The sequence below is a fragment of the Scomber scombrus genome, chromosome 6 (assembly GCF_963691925.1).
Source record: "Scomber scombrus chromosome 6, fScoSco1.1, whole genome shotgun sequence".
NCBI lineage: Eukaryota > Metazoa > Chordata > Actinopteri > Scombriformes > Scombridae > Scomber > Scomber scombrus.
Genome location: NC_084975.1, coordinates 7,103,298 through 7,125,687, shown reverse-complemented (window position 1 = coordinate 7,125,687; position 22,390 = coordinate 7,103,298). Strand labels below are relative to the sequence as shown.

General features: G+C 40.5%; 1 protein-coding gene across 1 annotated transcript; it reads right to left on the bottom strand.

Moving 5' to 3' along the window:
* Nucleotides 1-2,361: 2,361 nt before the first annotated feature.
* hsd17b12a (hydroxysteroid (17-beta) dehydrogenase 12a) lies at nt 2,362-22,093 on the bottom strand. Its single transcript, XM_062421125.1, has 11 exons — nt 21,916-22,093; nt 10,033-10,079; nt 8,899-8,974; nt 7,039-7,146; nt 5,960-6,024; nt 5,615-5,659; nt 5,124-5,158; nt 4,197-4,278; nt 3,976-4,041; nt 2,986-3,135; nt 2,362-2,502 (listed from the first exon to the last, which is right to left on the bottom strand). The coding sequence occupies exons 1-11, from the start codon at nt 22,091-22,093 to the stop codon at nt 2,362-2,364; spliced, it is 993 nt and encodes a 330-aa protein (XP_062277109.1).
* Nucleotides 22,094-22,390: the final 297 nt, after the last annotated feature.

Sequence of the window (22,390 nt, the reverse complement as noted above, 5' to 3'; positions counted from 1 at the left end):
ACACAAAAATAAATCCTACCCGGAACTAAGATGTAGAAATATTGGTTCCGCCAGATTTCACTAACTACATTTCAGGATTAAATATATATATATATATAATATGTCATCCTAATACATATTTTTTTGCAATGGTGGAATTGAATTAAGCACATTTACTCAAATACTGTACTTAGTTACATTTTAAGGTACTTAAGTAATTTCAGAGGCAAATATTACACTTTTTACTGCACTACATTCGTTGGACACCTCAGATTTAATTTCTTAACATAAAATAACATAATGAAAAAGTCAGTGTGTATTTTTGTTGTCATTTGTCCATGAGTTTTTAACACTTCAAAGATACATTTCCCCTCACTTGGTTTCAAATAAATACCTGTTTGAGGTCCTAAGAGGTAAACTCTCCAAAATGTCATACAAATGCAAAGATTAAAGACAATTTCTGAAAAATGAATCAATATTTATGCAGCAGAACTGTTTTTTCTTCTTTACTAACAATTAGGTCATCTCAAGACCCCTGATTTATCTTGTGACCCTCACAAAGCAGTTCAAACTGGCTCCACACTGAGCAATTACAACACTAACATGCTGCTTATGCCTTGACTCATGAGTACTAATAATGTACTTTGTTAAATGTATTTGCTATATCAGTTACAGCTCACTTTTCTGCAAAACTAAGGCTTTTACTTTGGTATTTTTAGTAAATGTAGCTGTAATACTTCTATACTTTTACTTTAGTAGGATATTAAATCCAATACTTTTACTTGTGTTTCTATACTGTGATACCAATACTTTTACTGTAGTAAAAGTATCTGAGTAGTAATTATGTGCTACTTTATACTTCACTACATTTCAGAGGAAAATATGTTTTTTTTAATGCACTACATTAATATGTGAGCTACAGTTACTGGTTACTATGCAGATTAAGATTCGACCAACAACATGAAAAAGTTGCGTACATGTTTACGTATCAATACAAATAGTGTAATAATGTATATGTATTAGTCCAGTGCAGTTGATTACATACATTTATGAAAGTGACTTTTGAAAGGAGGGCTTTTACTCGGGCTACACAGTATTTTTACACCGTTACGATTCAGTCAATACAGTATAAAATCCAGAAGGTTGCAAAAGCTGTTTAGTTAGTATGTATTTAGTAAGTAGAAAAAAAGGATACACAATACTGTTCTGTATATGCCAGAGCTTTTATTAACAAATATTAGAAAATATGGTTGTCATCGGCAGTATAAACGTAAACAGCGCGTTTTACATGTAGAAATTCAAATTTTAATTTCCAAGCGTATAAAAAGACAAAAACATTGACAAAGCAGTCGAGGCACAGGTCAGATTCAAGTCATACGGGGTATCGACTGCGAGCAGGGCTCCAACATTTGGTGGTACTGCAACTGCACCAGTTTATGAGCTGCATTCTTTTAGTGGGTTACTTGCTGCACAATAAACTGGGAATATGCTCCATGTGAAATCGTTTCAAAACACTGAAATAACTATGCACAGGATAGGATAAAAAGTTACAGTAGTTTTCCTTTGTCCATGAAAAGGCTTTAACATTTTGATTAAAAAGGAAGCAGAAAACTGAGCATGGACATAGCACCAATTGAATCCTTACATTAGAGTTTTAACCCCTGAATACCCGTTCATTAAATCTGACCAATCCAGCATTAATGCTCATAGAAAAAGGCACTTATGTTTAACAATGACTATGAAAAACTTTGGTTTAGAACAAGTGTTACATCTGTGAAACTACATCCCACCACAAAGTATCATTGTTTATACTGTCAACACGTCATATCAGGAAAAAATAGGAACAAAGAGCCAACGCATGATGATAACAGTTCAGTGATGCAGGTGAACTGATATGACAGAAAGTTTCCATCTTTAAATGACTCAATGATTTGTAAACAAGTGAAGGTAGAAGGCTAGTCTTTGGCTCGTGTGTTCATACAAATATAAAATAAATAATCACACATATTTATATAAAAAGATTGCCCACCACCATTTTCCACTGCTTACAACAGCAGGGTTAACAAATCACTCTATTTTTTGGTTGTAATAAATTCCACCATCAGTGTCAGTGACAAAATATTAAATGTCCTTTCCTGAGAGTAGCGTGTATGTTCAGCTCCTGCCTTTCTTGGATATTTCGCTTCAGATAAATCACACCAATTTGGAAGTTGCCATTTTTTACAAAAAGTCATACACATACACACATTTACCGAAGGCACAGAGATGAAATCTCAGGCAACCCCCGAGAATCAAATCACACAGACACGATCCCTCTTTCTTCCTTGAATACTGAGCCAGGTGAGAACAGAAAGGCTGCCTGCAGGATCGTCCGCTGTCTTCTTATTCACTTTTCAAACCCGCTCCGTTCTTCTGCTCCCTCAGCTTCCTCCTGCGCAGGTATCCAGTACGCTGGAGACGATTCATTCTGGCTCCAAAGAAGATGACGAGGTTGCTCGGCACCAGCTTCGTGGTCAACCAACCCTGCGAGGGAAAAACACACAGAAAATGCGAACACATATGTTACTATGTTACATTAATTAACAATAAGTTTATAAATCAATCTTGAAGTTAAACAAAAGTAAGTGATTTGGCAAAAAAATGCAACTTTTTCCTCGAACAAGACAGGTTTTAAAGTTCTTTATATTCATTTCGTAGCGCTTAAAACTGTTTAAGCAGAAAAAGTAAAACTCCTACAACATACAATTCTTAAGATTCAATTATTTTTAACATTATTAACCAAGTTTTCACATCTTTAAATCGATTAAGACAAAATATAACCTAAATGTATACTGGATTTCTATATACATATCATTTAATGTCTTCTAAATAATCCTACAGGGGCATTAAAATCAACTAAAGCTTCAGATAGTCTAGATTTAAATCTGACTTTCCAAGACCAAGACCAATATTCACATTCAAAGTTGCTTAATGTATTCCTGATTCTTTAGTATTTCCTGTTCTTACCATGACGGCGTGGGGAAAGTAGCCGTTGGTCTGACCCTGCAGACCCACAGTGCTCAGCTCAGCAGCCACGTAGCGCTCTGGGGTGGGCTTGTCCAGGGTGGGCTTCTTGATACGAGTCATCTTAGTGACCACGAAGAAGGGCAGCACGCTCTACAGGAAGAAAGAAAGTAAAACAGATTAGATTAACTTTTAATAAAATAAATCACATCTAAGAAAAGGTAGAATGTGCACCAGGTCAACGTAAATTCTTCTGTTTCTTGATTTAAATGACTAAATTTCAAGGATGAATTCAAGATTTAGAGCACAAAAAAAAAAAGAAAAAAAGAAGAAAGTATGAGTAGTTCAAATTTGAGTCCATTTAAGTGACAAGTGATGTGTCCCAACTCCTAAGGAAACTATCGAGATGCATTTAAATTTACATAAAATCTGTTCTTTATGTGATCTGATGACCGAAGTTCGTGAGGTGAAAACACAGATAAGGTTTGCTGAGGTGAAACTGCTGTACACAATCCAACCACAAGGTGGCACATGAGTGAAAACTACAGAGGTGCTAAAAACAGAACAAACAAACCCTGATGTGGAACAACATATTCAAGCAAAAGCTTAAAAGTACGTATTAGTGGCATTATTCATGATTATGTATTCATTTCACTGCTTCATTTCAGACAGGATTGGATATTTGTGACTTATTTTATGCCAAATTTTAAAAGGGGAGAGGTGAATTAAGAAGCATCAGAGACAGACCTTATGTATTTTTTGTTTTTGAAGACCACCAAAATGTAATAAAACTACACATTAACTACCATGTTAACAACAGGGTGAAAATGCTGCTGTACACCATTTTGGTACTGGACCTTTAAGAAGATTTTTCAAAGACTTCAAACTTTTCTTTTCATCATCAGATTGATTAGGACAACTTCATAGAATTACAGTTACATACAATTAGGGCCAAAAAAAGATTATTACACTGATCTAGAGACCAAGACTCACCTGGATGATGATGCCCTGACGCCTGTACTCCTCCTGAAGGCCACGAGAGAAGAAATCCACAAAGGCCTGCAGAGAGAACGATAGAAGATGGTCAAATATAACATGTCAGTCTGTTGTCGCTACCGCCAAACAAATGCTGACCGATATTTTAAGTCAATTCAGTTTATTTTAGAGGGAATAGTTTCTCATTTGTAACAGACCAGTGCAGATGTGGGGCGTACCTTTGAAGAAGAGTAGACTGTGAGCAGAGGGACAGGGTACATGCCGCTGGCAGAGGAGATGTTGAGGATAACACCTTTGGACCTGAGAGAGAGAGAGAGAAAAATAAATTAGCGATAATAACTCTGATCTGTGGTCTGTGATTCTGAGAGAACAATCAGGGATGCAGCAGCCACATTTTGAGAGTTTTCAATAAATTCACTTTTGATATTGTTGAATTGATCATAAAGTGAGGAATCATTATTCACTTGGAATTTGGTCAAATTAAGAAAGCCTGGTTAAATCCTTCATTTCAATGCTGCTGCTGTAATGCTACAATCCACATCAGAGGACTTTCCTCAAGATGTGAAGAGCTGATCCCAGGACAGTGCAATAAATTCCTTTTCTTTTATTTTAAATCGACAAACTTTCAATGCTTTTCCAGGTCTGTGGGAACTCTCTGTCTGTACACATCCAGCACACAAAGTAATGTTCCTAACACACATACACTAAAACAGTGTGGTAGTGTGCGTTGCCATGGCAGCCTGTTGCTGCAGTGATGTAGTGGAGCGACGCTCCTGCCTCACACGGCACCAAATGTGCCTGTGCTGCTATTGGCCAGCAAGAGTCACATGGGAACAGAGCAGCCAATCAGGTGGGAAGAACACTTTGTGTGAATTGAAAGCTTGTCAGCATTGCGAACAAAGGAGGAGAGGGAAAGAGATGCAGTGATGGAAAGGGCTTGGTGAGGATTTCTTGCCCCCCTTCCCAGATAAAAGGGTCACCTTTACAAAGTGTAATCTCACAAAAACTGTTCTTTGAAAGCAAAGACTCTCTGGTTTAATTCTGATTTTCTTTGTGCAGGTCTGTGCCACGATCCCGCATTCACGACATATCGATATCTGACTGCAGTCATGTCGCAAAACATGGAAGCCTATCATTTAACTCACCTATCAGCCATTCTGGGCAGCACCAGGCGGGTCATCTACAACAAAAACAACACAAGCTCAGTCAACAACTGTCACACAGAAACTGACAAAACTCATGAAGGGAAAACAAGGGGACTTTGGAAAGAAGGAAGGAAAAAAAAAGACTAAAAGTAGGAGAGAGAGAGACAGAGAGAGAGAGAGAGAGAGTTGCGTGGGTGGTGAGTACAGACAGCGTTGGTGTAGTCCACCGTTGCTTTGGGAACAACTGAGACACTGCAGGTACCGTGGTAGAAACAGCAGAAGAGGAGAAAGAAGAGGAGGAGAAGAAAAAAGGGGGGGGGCAGAGTGATACCCATTGATCAACTTAAAAAAATAAAATAAAATTTGAGTAAATATGTACTTTACAATCAGTGGGCTCAACGGATTTGGAACATTTCATCCCTGAGGAGCAAAAAAAAAAAAAAAAAGAAAAAAAAAAGTGCAGACTTGTTCAAAACCTGAGAGAAACTTACCTGACACACTGAGGTTATGTTGACGTTGATCATATTTGTGATGAACTACAACACAGAAAGCACCAGTCAGCTCATGCATTAGATTATATGTTTATAAAGCAAAGAGCAAACATAATACGCAAGATAAAAATGGAAGCAGACAATAAGTATATAGATCCAATTAAGACACATCATAACTAAACTAAACTATGGAACATGAGATGAAGTATTTTGGAAATTGAAAATTATTTTGCTTTTTACATCAGCCTAGATGTGGAGTTATCTTGATGCTCTACTCTTTCAGTCACTTCTAAGACTAAAAATCTAGCAGCTACAGAGAATTCCCAACAAGAAAACCAAACTCACATTGTTCAGATCAGGAATGTGGAGGTAGTACTCAGGGTAGGGGTAGGACACACCAACATTGTTGACTGTTGAGGACAAAAAAAAAAAGAATGAAAAGGAGTTATTTTACTGTTTTGGAAAAGCACTGTTGAATTATCTGGTGCGGAAGAAATTAAACAAGCTTTAATTTCTACCACAGGGTGGCAGCAAAAGCAAATGAGATAGGAGCAGGCTTTTTTCTTCTTTTTTTTTTTTTTTTAAACTCTACACTAGACACAGCCACACCTCGCAACCAGTAGAGTACAACCGGTATCATTAAGAAGAAAAAAAGAAAAAGAAAAAAAAAGGACAAAGAGTTCTTTAAAAGTACATTGTGAACATAAGTGTGTAAACACCTTGCATTACACTCAACAGCAGGAATTTTTTGCGGTACTTTAAACTCAAGTCGTGACTCAGATGCAGTTACAGAATAATCTTTGCAGAATCAAGACAGATTTTTTGGAAAAGGCTACACGCCAAGATACAAAAATTATGCTCTAGATGCAAGAAAGTATTAATCAACTGAACCCTGGCAGCACACCTCATCCAATCGAGCCTTAATTACTCACAATAAGTGGACATAGCCAACTTTGGTCAATTCAAGTATCTAAATAAGAGAATCAAATTAGGAGATAACATCACCTTACATCTGTACAATAATGGCATGGCTTATATACAATACATACAGAGACATCTAAAAAGAGAAGTCAGCCAACAATGACACAAAGCCCAAACTGTCTGTGAAAGGCTTTGTACACTACAACACACTTCAACTCCAGGAATTATGTTCAATTTAGTGTCACAGTGTATCTCATAGTGTCCTAATACACATTGCGAGTGACTGTGAAATGTTTATTGTCAATTGATTTACAGTTTGTCTTGCACTGTCGTTTTACAACAGGTCATTATAGTAGGTTTACTGCGCTGAACACTAGACCAAAAAAAACAACTACGTTGCTTTCAAATATGTTAACACGCAAAAAAGGTGCAAGTCATCACCGGACATAAAGAAAAAGATGAATGCCCTGCCAGTGGACCAAATTTAGGAAAGAAGCTCTTACCAAGAACGCCAATCTCAAGACCAGCCAGCCCTTCTTCAATCTTGTTGTAGATGTCAGCCTTGCCAAAGTCAACTGCGATGGTCCTGGTCTCAATTCCAAACTGCTCCTCTGTGAAGGGAGAAAGAATTCAGTGTCTATTCGCCAAACTATTGTAGATATTGAAGTAACATTGCACAGCTGGTGTGAAAACAAGATTGTCCATCATAGTGAGGGATCATGTCTCCACACAACACACACACATACACTCATACATACCATACATTCATGTGTCACAAGTCGCAGCACATTGTGCAAAAGCTCATTAAAAAGAGTCCCAACAACAGAGCAATACCCTGTTTCAAAACTGTGGTATCTGTTGTAATGAATGGAGCGTGGAGACCAGTCGGTGTCAGACTCGAACTGAAGAGGGCACTGCGCACCAACAAACCAGCCGAGCAATCTTCTCCCCCTCCCTCCCTCCCTCGTCATGTTTGACGCGCCTGCTGCAATTAGAATTTATTGTCCAAAGACTCGTTTAGCTGATAGGTGGCAGAGGGAGTTATAAGAGGAAAATTCCAGGGATGTGCTTCGGCAAAGACCAGCACTGTGTCAGTGTGTTCAGTCAGAGTTGAGACTAACATAAAAAAGGGGGGAACCTGAGAGGTAAGTGAGGATGGGGATGAGTGAAACAAAACCAAAAAAAAAAGGAGTTGGGGCCTCCTTGAAATCTATATCCAGATTATTTTTAGACATCACAACCACTGTGAGAAAATGTTAAAGAAAAATGATAAAAGCAGCTTAAAGATGTGGTGGCAAAGGAAGCAGAGATATTAAGACTAATGTTACCAAATTGGAATTTTGGGGTTGTCAGGTAGGTGCGATCAAGAGTCAAACAAGGTGGTTGCAAAAGAGAGAAAGAAAAGAAATATTGATGACAAATTAAATTATAGCTTGGACAGGGTAGGCTGCCCGGTTACAAGCTAAGACGGGCAGTTTTGTCAGAGTAATCGTGAGGGAGGAGTGCCAGAATTTGGCACAGCGCACCCTGCTCGTGACTACCCATCAGCCCCCTCTGTGGACTTGAAGCACGACAGGGGAAATTGCGCTGTGGGAGACGTCAGAGACAGATGGAAAGAGAGCGAGTTGGGGAGAGGGCACTATTTGAACAGAGGGGGGGGGGGGGGGGGGCACACTCACCATTCAGTCTCTGTTAAAATCTGGAGAGAGGCCAGCAATGAGGAGAAAAAAGTTTCTCCTTTCATACGGATGCTCAATTACTCATAGGTTTTGTGTGCGTTTGTGAGGGCATGAATAAGGAAGACTGGTCTGTCTACAAGTTGGTGCTCAAGTTTCTTTAACCTGGCCTGATATTCAATCTGTCTTTCTTCATACTGACAGTGAGGAAGTCAAAACACAGCCTGCTTTGTAGTCTACATTTTTTAAAGTCAACAACAGAATAAAGGCATGACTTAAAAGGATGCAAGAGTTTAAAATTGGACTTAAAGGATGAATCAGGGTAGTCAAACTACTCACAAAATGACCAGTTCAATAAAACAAATGTACTGATGTATGCTTCAGAAAAGGGATCCTGGTAGATTTAACTCTTTGTTTTATCACTCTGTACAGACTAAAGGATCTATTATATACTTATGCTAAGATTTATCATCTCAGTCTTTTCTATTTTGATTATATTCCAACTCTTCATGTGGAGGATATGCCCTCTTATCAAGGCCAGGGAAACCCTGTAGCCGTTTGGGTGGGAGGTTGGACGTCACTCCTTGGCCATATACACATCCTCATCAGCCCACTCACTGTGCTCACAACCCCGGACAGGTTTCCATGATGTCGCCGGGACACACACACACACTTTTACACACTTACCAAGTGACTTGGCCACGTCATCCAGCTTGTCCTGGGAGCGACTGATCAGCATCATGGCAAATCCTCGACGAGCGAGCTACGAAAGACACACCGGTTTAGCAACACGTGCATGACTTTCATGCATTATCCTCGACTTTTTAATATATTGAGTGTACGGTTACACATTATCAGAGGACAGATGGCAGTCAGAAGGAGATAACTTTATCTCTAACTTCAGTTTTTAGAAATCACATATTAGAGGAAAAAAAATCTCACTTTTCTGTCAAGAGCCTTAAAGTTAGTTTGCATTTTTTGGTTTCCGATTTGTAAGTTTCACCTCTAGATGATACGTTTGGGAAAGCAAAGATTACATATCATCCTAAATCTATCCAGTGGCTGCAGCTTGATTACTCATCTTTTATCTGCATGTGTAAACATTTGCTTGCTCACTTGATTGGAAACAGTAACCGCAGAAAAAACTATTTAAGACTTTAGTTATAATCGGGGTCCAAAAATCACATTTCCCTCGATTTCATTCCTAATCTGACCAGCTACTTGTCTTTTTTAAGCTCTTCCAGGTTGATGTTTGAGATGCTGGGCTCAGTGAGTAAATGTGCTTGTGTATCTCAAACTCTTCTAAATGATGAGCTTTAGAGCCAAAAGGTGGATTCACCATGTTTCGTGTGAAAGCAGCATTAGACTAATGTGTTTCTGTATAAAAATGAACCAGCTTAAAGCCTCTGCCGAGCATAACATGCTGGGTAAAATGGTGGCCTACCGTTGCATGACAAACGGCTAGCCCCACTGTAGCACTAACAGCAAGAATATGAGTCAAAGGGCCTACATGACTATATTATACAGCCAGCACGCCCACACTAGTATGGGCCGAACACGTGGCAGGATAGCCCCTGTTCAACGTGTGCTTGTTACCTATGTATGAGCTCAGATCAACGAGGCTGTGTTCAAGTGTGTGTATGTGTGTGTGAGGACTCTCTTCCACGTTAATAGGCCTGTAAGAGTTCTCCCCTACCGTGGCCTATAAGTGAACACAATGTGTGTGTGTGTGTGTGTGTGTGTCTGTGCATGCATGTGGATGCATGAGTCACAGCTTTTCCGTAGAAAAAATGACATAAATAAGAATCCAGGAGAACTCACCTCCTCCGCATAGGATTTCCCGATTCCATCCGTGGCTCCCGTCACAACTGGAGAGAGACAGAAAGAAAAAAAAAAAAAAAAAAAGAGAGGTCAGTATGGGTTTTCTAATAACAATCTGTTCTTTAAAGTACCCAAATGTTACAAATAATGGTTCATATTTCTTCAAAAGAGTGATCAGTTGTTAATCAGGGAAGCAGTGTCACTTTATATTTTGAATTGCCAGTTATCAAATCCTCAAAGTCACATAACATGAAGAATATTGGTACATTAGCGGAAAGGTCGTGGTTGGCTGACTCGTTACTTTGGCACATGTACAATGCTCTTTGTAATGTTTCTGTTATCTTTGTATCTAGTGACAGTCAGATAAAAAACATGCTCACAAATCTGATCCTGTTCTGTTCAGAGTTCCTACGACACACCCTCACATCAGGTTAGACCGCTTCCCTCTCGCATACATAATCATAACCGTTCAGAGCCACAACCAATATGGAGTTAAGCCACAGGGCATTTTACAGGTGACAGACGGGGACGTATGAAGGCTGTAACGTTTAGAAATTCCTTTGTCGGACACACCCGGCTACACTATTCACCTGGCTTGTCTCTAAGCTCCACAATGACAACCTTTTCATCAGTCCTATAACATTTCTTTTGGAATTAGATGATTGATTACAGAGGGGCCTAGAAAAAAAGTGTGCACACAAGTTGATTTTGGAACAGAGATACATATTATACAAGCTAAGATGGTATGGATAAAAGTCGAACATTGATAGCATGGGTAGATGAATAGGTTTGTGAAGCTTAAGCTAGAACAAAGACAGAGGGAACAGAGATTGTATAGAGTCAAAAGATAAGATGGTATAGATTAAAAGCAGAACAAATATGGAAGACAGTATAGGATTCACAAAGCCTTCAAACACCCACTGATACCTGACTGGGAACAGCTACTCCCATGTAAAACAATATGATTCTCCAGTTTTAGATCACTTTCAGGGCTTTTTTAATTTTAAATGCACATGAACACAGCCTTGAATAACTTATGAATTTATTACACTGACAAATCTGACCAGAAAGATTCATTCAAGTGCATGTGTAGTTTAGACAAAGAGAGGAGGAAGGAGTGTTGTGGCAAACCGGTGATATTTAATGGAGGAGTAAAGCAGATTTAGTTAACGCAACGCAGAGCAAAAAAGAAAAAAAAAAGATAGATGGTAAAAGAGGCCAAAGCGTGCAGGAGACGAAGACAAAGAAAAGAGCCGATGTTCCTCTTGTGTTCAGAGTTCTCCTCACCTTGTCAAGCAAGCAGGGCTATTTTTAAACATTCACTGCCCATCAACCCCAGCCCTTGCTTGACTGACGGAGGATGGGGTGGGAGAAAGGAGGAACAAGGGAAATGGACACAAGAAACAAAACAGAAAAAAAAAATGTCTGGTGGTGAGGGGGGGGTACTCACAAAAATACGTGCACACACATGGTTGTGCATCATCAATATATTATTAGCGAGGCTTGATGAAAGATTAATAGAGGTAGAGGACATTCTCTGGCAAAGAGCTGGAGAGTAGGAAAAGAGACAAGATGAGAGAGAGTCGGGATGCAGAAAGGAGGGAGTGATGACGAACATAGAGCAGGAGAAAGGAGGGTGAAGTGGGGTAGGGAGGGTGGCGGGGGGAAGAGAGGGAGGAGGGGTGAGGAGGGATCCTAGGGGCGGCTAAAAATAGAACTGGAGCGAAGCAAGAGAACGAATGAGTGAAGGAGAAATGGACAGAATAGAGATGGCGGTAGAGGAGGGGAGGAGGATGATGGGGTGGTGGTGGGGGTACAAGTGAGTGAATGAAAGAAGAGTAGTGCAAGCGAGAGAGAGAGAGAGTAGCACAAAGTCAAAAGTGAAAAGAGAGCAGAATCCCTGGTTATTTTTAAACCTCCCCCGTGTTAAGAATGAAACGCTCCATGGCAGAAAAGCCTCAATGGGTGCGGGCTGTACCAAATTGGGCGCTCGCTGCAGATGCAGGTGGGGGCAAACAGAGGCAGGGAGAGGCTACATTCACTGCAAAGTAAAATGGCTGAGAAAAAGAGAGAGAGAGAAAGGGGGGGGCAACAAGCATCTCGATAAAAAATTATCTTTTTCTAATATAGTCTAGCAAAAAGAATCAGGATTATTTGTTTTGTGCGCTACTTGGTTCATATTTAGATACAAAAAATAACTAAATATTAGAGATCATTGCAGTGAAAAGCCATTTTTAGCCTTTTTTTTATTGACTCTTTCAACACTCATTTATCTGATGAGTGTTGAAAGAATATCATGAATACAAGGGACAGTAGGGAGGAGTAAAACTGTTCAGATCCTAAAAAACCCCCAAAAAACAAAAAAAAAAAAAGGTTAGATGAAAACACCAAGACTTTTGTGGGAAATCTTTTACCAACATCTGAAGAGTCCTGACTGATAAGCAATGCCTTCTATGATTCTTCTTCATACTTTCGAGGTAATGACAGGTCATGTCGTCTAAAACTAAACCCGAAAAACAACAACAATAGGAGCCTCAGTGCACTGACCACATTCCAGTCACACGGGGTAATAGATATACCCCACGGACAGGTAGCTGGGATGCTTGACACTTGTCTGCATAACTGAGCTTCAGGTGCAGAGAGTTTCACCTGCGTGTAAGAATGTGTTTTGCGTCATACAAGTATGTATATAGCATGACCGTTTGAACGTAAAAGAATGTATTATGTGCTTCAAAGCGCACGTAGAGTATCGGCTTTTTCAACTTGAATCTGACAGTAAAGAACATGCAGTACTTAGCTACGTGTCAGACGGTGCATGCGTTCGGGTCATGCGTGCCATGTTTGTTAAAAAATATTTTAAAAATGAAGCATCAGTCCTATTTTGACTTTTACAGCTGTGAGTTTATATTGTTTCTTTTTTTTTTAAAAGGTACATTTTATCAAAAAGGGTGAGAAGCTTGATTGGTTTTCATTACTTAACGAATAAAATCCTTCCCATTCGTCAAGTCTGCAGCAAACCCTCCACTTGGCAGTCTTACATCATTTGAAAGTAGTGGAGATGCTGCTGTCAGCCAATCAGGATCCTGTTTTGGCTATAAAGGAAGTCGTGCAGGCAATATCCTTTTAGAAATTAATAATATAATTAAAGTGCATTATTCTTATCCTGACTGTGCCAAGTATATTTGAAATCTACGTCATTAAAAAGGGTATAATATATTAGCAAGGGGGATTTCCAGCTCTGCGCCCTTAACCTGACATCTGCTTGTTAAATAGCAGCGTTAGCTTAAAACAATACTGAACTTAAGCTGTGCAACAGAAATAAAGCAAAATAACTAAAAATATGGTACGAAAAAAGTGAAATTTGCAGAATAGAGGGATAGGTTAATGGCCAACTATGGTGGTGACACTTTGAAAACATTATAAAGAAAAGTGAGCATCTATATTAACCGAAGTAAAAACACGCAGAAAGCTCAGAAACCATTTCAATCACCATTTAGAGAAAGCAGAAGACTGCACTTTGAATGGTGATTTTCCACTTTGCATTTGGCTACCAACCCCCCTTTCCCCAGGCCTGATAGCCCCCCTCCAATCCTTGTTCTGTACTTATGAATGACTACACTCCTCCCTCCCATTATATAATAGTACCATTTTCTCAATAAACGTTGTCTGGGGAGTGAGTGAGAGTGAAGTTTGTGCGTGTGTAACGTGGGGGTTGTACAGTGGGACGAGGACAGAGAGTTCCTCTCGAGTCTTAAGACATTTCCTTTTTGCTTTTGAGTTGCCATCAGCCATCATTAGTGCAACAACTACGAGAACAAAGTAAATATTCTGGGAAATTCTACACCAAGTCACCTAAAATGAGGGGATTTATGGATGAACAAGCTGATCAGATGCTAAAAAGAAATATTTCATTTGTCACACCTGAAATACAACAGAGTGAAAATTGAAGCCAGGTGATTTGACCATAATTAGTGACTCCTAAATGATACACTGGACTCTTCAGACAGTAAAAGATTGGAGGAAATATAAGTCACCTATTCAGTGATGTACAAGCAGAACACAATGTCCAAAAATCCCTTTGTTCAGTTCAGTCTCTCTCTCTCACACACACACACATATACAAACCAGTGCTCCCAGCAGGACTTAATTCCCCTCACGTATGCAACGCATTACACACACAGATGTAATGTAACAAAAAGGGTCTACGCAAGCAAGCACGTTAGTGACAGCAGCGCTCAGAGAAGACGCACGCACACTCTGACAACAAAGGGTGAATGTGTGTTGATGGGGCAACCACGTATGAGAGTGATGTCTGCAATAGAAAAAAAAGGGGGAGATCGGGATAGGCCAGTGAGGAGAAGTGTGTGAATCCATGAATGTATTCATGTGTGGTGGCAGAGAGGATGTGTGCACCACTGCCTCTCATTCATTCCCAGTAACATCGCTCTGTACCCAGTTTCTCCCATTCTAACGCCTCTGACAAACTTGGTCCACCATGCTGGCTCTGAAGCGCCCTGACGGGGGCGCGTTTGCACCACAGCTCTGCTGTGCTTAGTGCTGCACATCACGTCCAGAGGTATTGACATCCCCCAGCCTTTTCTGTCTCCCTCCCTCCCTCCTCAGCAGTGGAGCAGCCCCTGCTGCTGCCTGCTCACTATTCCGAGGGTCTAAAAAAAGCAGCAGGAGGAGTAAAAATAGCAGCGCGCCTGCACTGCCTCGTCTGGGAGCTGCCTGCCTGCCTGCCTGCCGCAGCACCTGAATACCAACAAGATCCCCCACCACCATCACCACGACGACCAGGCTGCTGCTGCATCCTCAGCCCCGATGCCAACATGAGCACTGCAGGCTGGGAAAAAAAACCCCACATAAGATCCGATGTGATGAGCAGAGAAGAAAAAAAAGAACAGGGCGGCCACAAAACCATATCTGCTGATACTTGTGAAGAATCTAGACAATCTAGATGTAGATGAACATTAGATGTGTGAGAAGACGTGTGTGTGTGTGTGAGGATGAGCAGCTCATTTTTTTTTAAAAAGACAAAAGAAATCCTCAAATCTTGGTGATTATGGCAGACTTTCAGATGTTCATTTCACAATAAGCTGATTTAGTGTTTAGTTGTAGTAAAATCTGGCATGATCTTAACTATCAGTTACCCACAGGGTGAGGCTTTTTTTGGAAGATTCAACTTTCCTATGCAAAGAGAGCAAGACAGAACTAAAATGAGCACAACCCACCCCCCCTGCACTCCCTCCCCACCACCACCAAATCTCCAATTAAGATTCTCAGTGAGGAGAGACTGCGGTCCTTGTATGCCCCGCTCTCGTTACGTACCGTTATGTAATCTGTCGCACCCCAAACTCGCCTATCAACGAAAAGCCCCTCCTACCTCAGAGGGAGAAAAAAAAAATGGAGGGAGGGATGCAGCAGAAGATCCAAAGACAGTCTCCCTCCCCCATCCAAACACTGCCCCCCCTCCCTCCTCCTTCCAATTTTACATTCACCCACCTTCCACATTCAAACAAACACATTGCTTTAAATAGCAGTGGAGAAAAGTCACATGGGTAATATAAAAGTTGACAAAAATAAAGCTTGATCGGGCTGGGGGAGAGGGAGAAAGGAGGAGGGAGGGTGAGAGACAGAGAGAAAGAAGAAGGAGAGAACATGTACTTCAGAGCTGCCCAAGATAGAACCAGCATCTATATTTGGGTACAGAGCAAAAAATAGTCCCGTCCCCCTCCTTCCTGCAGTTACATGCCTTGTTTAAAAAATAAAAAATAAAAAAATCAATAGTTTCCTTCACCACAACTACTTGGAGGTGATTTCTGAGCAAGAAACAAAACTTCACTATTCGACTATGTGCTGAGCAGAGGACAGACTGTACTTTTGAGCGAAGCCTACAGCGGGCGATTTCACTTTATCTGTGCAGTCCTCTCTGTCTGGAGGAGTGGTAATTAGTGAAAATCACCTGCTGGAGTAGGTATGAAAAGCTGCGCACACACACCCACCCAGGTGACACAAGGGGGTAAATGAAATAAAGAGGCTATTCAATCTTGTATTTGATATACAAGATAAACTGGTTAAGATGATGTGGAGTTCCTCTATTAATAAAACAGAAGGTAGGAAAGACAAGCTATTGAACTCAAACCACGTGTAGACTTTATAAAAAGGAAGACTGACTGAACTATAGTTCTTAGAGACAACTACCCATAAAATTATGCTACTGATTCCCGCTCTCCCACAACACACATTTTCACCCTTTGACTGTATCTCCTTGATCAGCTTACAGCCAAATCACATCAAAAACTAAGACCAGATTTTTTTTTAAAAACAACAAATTTCCCTTTTTTTTCTCAATCCAATCAAAACCCAAATGCTTTTGTTTTGTTTTTGGTCCTGTGCTACATAAATCCCTCGCTCACCACTTTTAATCCACACACCTTTTGTTGATAGAAAACACTTATGGCACACACAAAGAGTTTGAAAATCCCTCGGATTAGGACATGACTTCATACATACTTGCGCTTTGGTTCATCTAAGAGACACTGATGCCAAAATTTCGAAATATATTTCAACAGATACTGACAACTGAACAAACATGTTGGAATGCAAGTAAACGAGAAGGTGTCATTTTACAGGAGGCAATAAACCACTGATTTCAAATATGCTGGTGGTCCAGTATTGTGTGTTTAGAGACTGACAGAAAAGCTTCATTAAAAGTTGTGTGCTCAAAGGCTCACTTAACTTGTATTTAGTTAAACTACATTCATCAGAAACAGGCTTACTGCCAGGTTTGCACATACAAGGAATTTGCCTCGATGTTGTGGAGCATAACAAATTAAAAAAGTAATAGCCAAAGCAACTATTACAAAAGACAGTTTATGTATAAAATGTACAATTGTGTTAAAAGAGCTGTTGATATTGTTATTATTGAGCTGTTGATATACATATATTGTACAATTACAATAAGATATTGACCAGGAATGTGCAAACATTCCCAGTATAAACAGTAGATGTAAGATTCTCCCCTTCATGTTAAAATCAGAGTAATGGTGTATGGCTAAAAAAAGACCAAAATTGCAAATATTATGTTTTTTGTAGGGCTCTGGTGCTTAAACAAGGGGTATTTTACTGAAAAAAAAACAATTTATGTATTGGTCTGTTATATTTTACACATAATCACTTGATATTACAAGACATTTCAGAATTCTTGTGTACACGTGAGTGCTTAAAATGACTATTCAACTGAGATGTTGAGAAATAGTGATAATCATCAACAACTAGTCACTAGATTCAGAAAATGTTTAAATCTGGTTATGTGGTTTCGCTGTTAGTCAGAAAAAAACAATGCATGTGAAGCTACTACTGTTGTTGTTTTTTTAACTAAATAAACTTAACAATTAACCATGTTTTGCGCTCATTGAGAAATAATATCAGTACTGGTCACAGTGCATAAGAAAGTTCTGAATTGAGAATTTTCTCTGTGAAAAATAGAAGCTGCAAAAACATAGCATAGCAAAAAGCATTTATTTCTTAGGAAACAAAATGAATGGTACTGTAGCTATAAAGAGTGCTAGATATGGAGAAAGAGAGACACACACACACAGCTGGCTATATGGGGAGTTGGGTGAGATAGAGTGAGGGAGGGAAGAGGGAGGGGGAGGGATTGAGAGGGGCTTGAAATGAGGGAGATGCAGAGGATTTTTTCTCTCTCTTTTTTTACCCAGCATCCCTCGCTCCAGCACGTGTCACAGAGCGTGTTCATCACATGAACGGCAATGTTCTTTCTCTCTCACTCTGTCTCTCCCTCTCCCTCTCTCCGCCCACACACACACACACAAAGCACTAGGGGGAAGCACATTCACAAGGATGAAGAAGTGGAGACCCTGCCTCAATTTAAACACACGCGTGTGCACACACACACACACACACACAGAGAATGAATCTTATTCACATATATATTCTTTACTATGAATGAAGCTTAATGCCTATTCATTGAAAAAAAAGTGAAAATTATTCTCTCATAATTATTAACACCGTTTCGCCTGTAGCTTGTCTTGAATTATTATTTTTTTTTTTTACCAAAAAACCCCCTCCGAATGTTTATTTCTGCTTCCAAATGAAACTAAACAAAATTCTTGCCTATGTGCTGACCCAAGTTTTTTGTCACTCTTGTGCTGTACTGATGAATGGCTGCATCCTTCTTATATAATAGGACCATTTTCTCAATAAACTCTTAATGTCAAAAGGGAAGAGAGGGACAGTTCTAAGGCGCATGTCACATCACTATCTCTCTTTTTCTCTCTCCTTCCCCCCACCCTTGCAGAAAGCACCCTTTGGTCTAATTTACTTCCCTATAATGGAGTTTTACACACACACGCAACAGAACAGACACTGGCTCTCTTATATAACATGGGATGCTGGGAGCTAAGAGTGGAGGAGGGAGCAGAGGAGTAAACGGAGAAGCACATGAGAGTGAAAAGCTGCTCCACTGGAAACAAAAAGAATCAGAAAATAACTGAACACTGAAATCATTTAAATTAAAACCTGCTAAAATATCATGAATCACTAGCAAGAACTCTTTAAGAAACGTTAACTGAAAGACTAAATATCTTGTACAAAGGCCGATTACTGCACACTGCTAAACAAAAATGACAGGAATCTTTCCTCCTTCCACTGCTGGAAATTTGAAGACCAAAAAAAAAAAAAGTATAGACAGAAAACAAATGTGCTCAAGGTTTTAAAAAAAGGAAAAAAACTGAGCTGCAGACAGGCACTAGGGCTGGCAAGAGGATGAGTGTGTGTGGATGCACAGTGCAGCAGAGAGGCCGGGGAAGCCGCCTTGACTCATACTGCAATGCTCCTGTTCTGCCACTAGGAGTCCCATGCACTAAGGGGAAGACCGGTCACTTGTAAAAGGAACTCCAGAGAAATCCCTGCTCTGCTCTGCATGTGAGAGCTGCTCAGCACAGACACCAGGATGTGCAGTGATAATATGAAAAAACTAACAATTTTACTCAACCAAAAGATTAAAAAATGAACATAAACTATAATACAAGCATGACTTTACTTGCAACAAAAAAAAGGAAAAGAATGAACTCATCTGAAATCTGATCCAGCCTTACTTGACCTCATCACCTGCACACATACTCACAAACCTGTCTGACCAGGAAATACCAGCTGTCGCCTGTGTTGCAACAGCAGCCATGTGCTTTGCAATTAGCACATGGTTGAAAGGTGAGCCATGGTCTTTCAAATCTTACTTCTAGAAAGCATGTCAGTCTAAGAATTTTACTATGGGTGAAATGAAAATGACATTTTTACTTCATTTGTTGAGGGAATTTTGTGTCTTATGGTTGTTTAACCAGCTGATTTGATCATCTTACATAACCAACAAGTTAAAATCAATGAAACTAGTGGCAAACTACTTAGTCCAACAACAACTGAAATATATTGATATATTGATTGATTATTAATGTCAAATGAAAGAATGTGGATGTACAGCTACATTCCCATTCAGTTCACCAATCAGGTTATATATCACATGAAGAGGCATTCTTTGAAAAAAAAGGGCAAATTTCAAGATATTTCAAGCTTTAAAAAGTTTGCTTGTATATAAGACAGCTCTTAATAGTAAATATTTACTACCAATGATATATTCAAGAGTCCAAAGCTTGTGCTGAGCTCTAAATTGAGATACTGTTCAAAGAATGTGCGAAAGAACTGATTCAGAAGAGATGTGGGGGAAAAAAAGCTAAATGACTAAAATTCAGTTTCTCTGGAGCAGCTTCACACTAAAATCAACATATTACACTTGTGTTGCTTATTGTGCAATATTAAAAGAACAAAATCAGGTCTAATTAGGGTTTAAAATCATGTTATACTTGTTGCAACAGGTGCGGAAGGTGGAGAAATGGATCCACACCACATCACGTACATGCATGTGCAGAAAATGAATCACACCACTTCACAAAACTTGCAAGACCTGCACATCTGGTTCAACCAGCTGATGAGGACACCTCATGCCCCCTCCCGACATTCACGCCACCTGAGAATTTTCCAGATATAATACAACTGTCAGCCACTGTGATTGGCTCAGAAACTTGCCAGACAAGTGGTTCTGGAGCAGCAGTCAGTTTCAGGGAGTGGCGTTCAAGTTCAAATCTTAGGGAACTATGAATATGAGAAAATGTGACTGCAGTGGAAAAGTTGGAAAATAGTTTCAATAAGTTAATTAAAATGGCCAATAAATTAAAATGATATGCCTTCATTGTCTCTAAAACATTGAGCACTACTTACTTAGATCATGTCCTCTTAACACTGTTTTACAGCATCACAGGAATTACACTGGACCTGTTAGATTTGCTGCAATAGAAAACCTTTAAGAAAGCTTCACTGCACCACAAAGTTACCTCTGCTATTGCATAAACTTGAGGAATCATGTTTGGCCAATAAGAGTGCAAGAATAAAGGAAACCTCCAGTGTGAGGTTAGAGCTATATCTGACAAGATACTGGGGTCGTGGTGGAGGTGGAGTGAAGGGGGAGAGGGAGGGTAATCACAGTTTCTATATGACCAATGGATGACGAAGCGATGAACAAGCGCATGACTCATCGGTGTGCACCGGTATTCCTCCGCATATACTCCAGCAGAATCACTAAAAAAAATGTACATTAGACATTCCTAAAGGCACCCTACCTTTGCGTCATGCGTTTCATTCCCTCTTATGGCGCACAGGGCATCAATTTACCACCCCATTCATAAAAAAAACGACGATTTGGAGGGAAAATGCGTCACGATTCAGAGATAAACATCTGGGTTGTTATTATTAAAAACAAGCAGCATTCAAATCAACCGGATCGCCTGCTTTTTTTGGATGTTACAGAAGGGGATATTGTCAGCCTATCCCGACGCAATAGGGAGCGCTCGACAAATTGCGCAGCAAGAGGCTCCAGACGCAGCAGTCTTCTCCAAATAAGAGACTAGAGAAGTGGGTCAAGCCATGGCAGGGCGATTCCTATGAGACTAGTCCCTACAAAACCAAAATACACATGGATTTGACTCTTAACTCTCTCCTATTCGGCCAAGCACGCTGAAAAAGTACATTATACAGTACAACCCATGTTAATGACGTTCAAATCTTATCTAGCAATATGTAGGGCACACGGAATAGGACAAGGTAATGTGACAAGACGGACTAATTGGAGAGGAAACCGACGACACAACCACAAGCATGACAGAAATATCGCCTGAATGAACAACATTACAAAGTGTGGCTGACAGAAAATTAACACAAGTATCAAAATGTTGGACAAACTACCCCAATGTGACACATTTTTAGAAAGTCAAAAGCTGTGAAAATGATCTAGATGTGGGTCACGTTTTAATTGAGCATATGGGTTTGTCCTACATCATGCGGATGGGCTAATGTGGTTCAGTAGTGCGCTGGCTGAGAGCTCACCCACATAAAACATCTCTCTTAAAAGTGCGCATAGCCTGCGCAATTTGGCTCCTGGCTCACCAATGTGGGGCATCCCCTCAACGCTCCAAATGTGGGTGAAAACGCTGATTGGAGCCCCATGGCAGCAGACGGTGCTGTGTTTGACGCGAGGGGGGAAAAAAGCAATTGAGCTAATAAGGACCATTATCCTGCCAGTCAATCAGCTGCTTACCTGCGCCTGTTACGCAACACCAACTTCCCCTTGAATTAAACCACCAACAAAAAAAACCGCACCAGAATGCAGCTCGTGATTGTGCCAAAGTGAAGTTTGAGCTCAATAACCTCTTTTTTTTGGTGCTTGCACGTCGAGTCCACCTGTCTACTTCTGAGCTGCCCTCTTCGTGACCGTGATGTAGGTGGCGTGAAAATTGATGTGACCCAACTCACCTGCCCATTTGCCCAGCTTCGGGGAGAGAAGCTGTCCATTCCCCAAGACCCAGATCCTAAAGCCTGAGAGCAGCCTGTAGAGCAGCCACAGCGCCAGGGAGGCCACAGTGAACGCGCCGACCCAGAAGAGAGGCGTCTCGGCCCTACGGAGCATCTCCTCCACGTTCATCCAGTTCATGGCAGCGGGCTCTCGGTGACTCGGCGTGTGAGAGAGAGTGTGTGTGGAGACCTCAATTTTTAGGCAATGTGCTCTAATTTCCAAGCCACAACGTGAGAGAGAGTCCCTTTATAAGGAGGTTGTAGCATCACACACACTCCCCCAACTCCCCCAACACTTGTCTAGCCTGATTTAAAGTGCACCGCCCACCTCCTACTCTGCACCTCCCCTCCTCTGCTCCTCACTGGCTGCGGTGGTTGTCTCTCGGCTGATCCACTCCTCCGGTTGGTGCACTTGCATGTCAATCAGATCCAGAGT